Below are 3791 nucleotides of genomic sequence, written 5' to 3'. Positions count from 1 at the left end.
GTGTGTTGATGCACATTATTCTGTTTGGGTGTCCTTTGCAGAAATTTATAATGAAATTGTATATGATCTGTTATCAAACGAGACTCAGAAAAAGAGAACATCCCTCAAATTAGCTACAGATGTACAGGGTAGGGCATTCATCAAAGGTCTTAAGGCTGTTTGCGTCAATTCCGGTTCTGAAGCGTATCAGGTTTTAATGGCTGGACAGTATAATTTAAAAGTAGCTGCAACTGCTTTAAACGCAAGAAGCTCGAGATCTCATTGTATATTCACTATTAAATTATTGAAGTACTATGTTGAGAATGATTCCGATTCTGTTGAAGTTAGCACGTACGTGAATAATATTTTCTTTGTAATATAATTTTTGTGCCAGTATCCAGTTTTGTTATATATAATGTTTCTTACAAATATTACAGATTTGCCTTTTGTGATTTAGCTGGTTCAGAACGTTTAAAGAAAACATCAAATATCGGAGATAGATTGAAAGAAGCACAGAATATTAATACAAGTCTGTTGGTATTACGAAGATGTCTAAAAGCAATTCACGATGGACAGTTGTCTAAACAAAAAATAGAACATGTCGGTCCATTTAGAGAATCAAAACTAACTAGGCTATTTCAGAAAGCACTTTCTGGTAAAGAACATATAGCTCTGATAGTGAACATCAATCCTTTACCGAACTTGTACATAGAAACCCAGAATGTTTTGAATTTTTCTGCTATTGCAAAGAAAATAGTTATAGAACAGAAACAAAAAATACAGAAGAAGAAATCAAGATTTTCGCAGATAGTATCACAAAGTATAAAAACAGTAACCGATTGGGATGCTACAGAATTAGAAAGTGAAGGTATATATGTAATTGCATATGCTACAGTTACAGTTAATTATATTTTTTAAACATATTTCTGTTCAATATATTCTTATGATATTTTTACAGAGTGTCACAACACGGCGGATGATGTTGTGTCCGGCTATGTACAAGCTGAAGATTATGATGAATTGGTGAATGAAAACGAAAGTTTGAGAAAAGAAATTGCTAGTTTGAAGAGCTCTGCATTAACTCGGGATCTTCAGATACGCCAAGAAATGGCTGATACTTACACAATTATGATGAAAGAGATTGAAGTGGAATGGAAGTATGTTATTACTCATTGATTATGATAACTCTGTATGCAACTAATTCAGCTTGTCATGTCATATAACTTATCTTTGCAATTAGTAGTACATTTTTATAATTATACCATTAATTGTGATATAGGAATCGTATAAAAGACGTGGAGGAACAGCAAGAAGATGTAGTTCAATGGTCTGTGAAACAAGTTGAAGATTTCTCTAAGCAAAAACTGGATCAACTTAGCTGTCGTAAGAGGAAGCGTCCGTCTAATGCAGAGAACGACGCTGACGATTTAAAAAATATGGAAGAGTTGGAACGTGAAAATTCTCGTTTAACATCCAAGATTGTATTACTTAAGAGTAGCGTGAAAGAACTTAAAGAGTCAAATCAGTCCTTGACTGTTGACAAGAATAAAATGAGTTTCGAATTGGGCATGATAAAAGAGGACTTGAAAAACGTGAAGAATTTGTTGAGCACAGCTCAAAAAGATGTTTGTTTGGATGCAGACTCAGGGTTTTACGTGGAGGAATTAAAATCTCAGTTATTCGCGAAACAAGAACAAGTGAAGGTATTTCAAATCACATTTGATTATTTATTGTATTCTGTATGTTTCTCTTTATATTATAACAACAATATTTCAGAAATTAAAAGTAATTTTGAATGACGCAAAGAAAGAGTACATTGCAATCACCACACAAGTAAGGGAGAAAGAATATGTCATTAAGGAACAAGAAGAATTATTTGAGAAACAATACAGAATAGATGAGTTAGAAGCAGATTTGGAGAGTGTGAGTATTTGTTTAACAGAGAAGACAAAATCTGTAGAGGTACTAGAAGATAAATTAGAAAGTCAGAATAAGAAAATGACGGATTATGAGAATAAAATGCAAGATATGCAAGAGCAACTAAGCAAATTCGAAAGTGAAAAACTACTACTATTGGATGAAATTAAACTTCTGAAGAAGACAGCCTTGACTAGGAACATTATAAACGATATAGAATGTAAAAACGATGTATGCTATTTTTTGACTGCATAAAAAGTATAAATAATCTTGTAAACTGTAACTTACATTATAAATTATACTGTAATAGGTGCTTGGTAAATCCTACGATTTGAAGAGTATATCGGACCAAATAAGCAAGTTGCAAGTTAATAGTACAGAACCTAAAGTTGAAAACGAGAAAGCTGTTCAGCATGAAATCGAAATAGAAACAGCTGAGATAGGATGCCAAGTGCACACTGAGGCAGAAGTAGAGCAGGTTCATAGTATTGAAAGTGAACTTCAAAATAAGAGTAGTCAGACTATTGAAAGTACTACAACTGAAGAAATTACCCAAACAAGTTTCATCGAGGAATATAACGAGTCCGATGTCGCTCTGGCTGAATTAGAAAAAATAACAGTAAAATATGATGATTTGAAGTCACAACATAAAGAGAAATGTTGGGTATGTAGAATAGTAATAACATCTCGATATTAATTTTTCAACATTTTCAATAATTACATTATTTTTAAGATGTTGGAAGAACTGGAACAAGAAATATTATGTTTGAAGCAAAAACTAGAAAGTCTTGACGATGAAAGCAACTCAAATAAGCTAGTTATAGAAGAATACAAACAATCAAATGAGTCGTTACAGAAGCAGCTTACTCTAATCAGAGACAGTAAAACACAACTTGAAGAAACGTTGAGAGATAGTGATAATGTTAAAACTACATTAGAGACTAAAATCAGTGGTTACGAGGAACAATTGAATAAATTTGAAAAGGAACTCTCACATGTTAAGGATAACTTGAATAAATCTGAAAATGAACTTTCACATGCTAAGAATGATTTGAATAAATCTGAAGAGGAACTTTCACACGTTAAGGATGACTACAATCAATGTATGGAAGTATGTATCTCGTCGCTGTCTTAAGATTATACAATCGACACTTTCATAACTTTTTAAATATTTATTTTATGTTCATAGAAACTGAATATCCTACAAGCAGATTTTAATAGTCACATCTCAAAGGTAGGTACATATGATAGTACAATAATTGTTATACATATATGTTTAATGATTCTGTTTTGTAGTGTAAAGACGAGCACGAAGAAACAATAAGTAAGTTGCAGATAGATCTTTGTGTAGCGTTAAAGAGGAGTGATTTTAAGTCGAAGGTATTTAAATAAATAAATATAAGTGCCATGAAAAGTAACCATTGATTCTATTGGATTGCGTTTTTCTTATAGTGTTTAGATGCTTCTGCCGCGAAGTTCGCTGAACTGAAGCACAATATGGAAAGTATAAGCGAGCTTCGGCTACAAATGAAAGACTTAAGTTTAGAATTTTGTCAACATGAGAAAGAACATCTGCAGAAGTTACTGGACGAGAATAATGATAAGCTTCTAGAATTTGAGGATCGTTTAAAGCATGCAAAGGAGATACAAGAAAAAAAGGATGCTGTAATAATGTTTCTTCAAGCAGGTCAGATATTGTTTATTCAACAAATAATTGCCAATAGTATTTATCTGGCAACAATATAAAAACATTTCATTGTTATAGAATTAAAGCTTATGATCCCAACAACCTGCGAATTAACGGAGGCGAAAGAAGAACTTTCGCGAAAAGGTGAATACATTGAAAACTTGGAGATGCGCGTGCAAACGTACGAGCAGAACGTGAAGGTTTTGGA

At 32.7% G+C, this 3791-nt stretch overlaps 1 protein-coding gene across 1 annotated transcript; it reads left to right on the top strand.

The window, feature by feature from the left end:
- Positions 1–4: 4 nt before the first annotated feature.
- Positions 5–3783, top strand: LOC107193147 (kinesin-like protein KIF20B; the record flags this gene model as incomplete). The annotated part of the gene is made up of 12 exons (XM_015582547.1): positions 5–330; positions 417–847; positions 938–1136; positions 1259–1682; positions 1756–2127; positions 2207–2560; positions 2630–2891; positions 2976–3007; positions 3086–3130; positions 3193–3276; positions 3349–3583; positions 3662–3783. Coding segments are annotated over 12 exons (2886 nt in total), but the record flags the coding sequence as incomplete, so codon positions are not given.
- Positions 3784–3791: the final 8 nt, after the last annotated feature.

The sequence above is a fragment of the Dufourea novaeangliae genome, unplaced genomic scaffold, assembly GCF_001272555.1.
Source record: "Dufourea novaeangliae isolate 0120121106 unplaced genomic scaffold, ASM127255v1 scaffold620, whole genome shotgun sequence".
Lineage (NCBI taxonomy): Eukaryota > Metazoa > Arthropoda > Insecta > Hymenoptera > Halictidae > Dufourea > Dufourea novaeangliae.
This window is presented reverse-complemented; position numbering and strand designations above follow the sequence as displayed.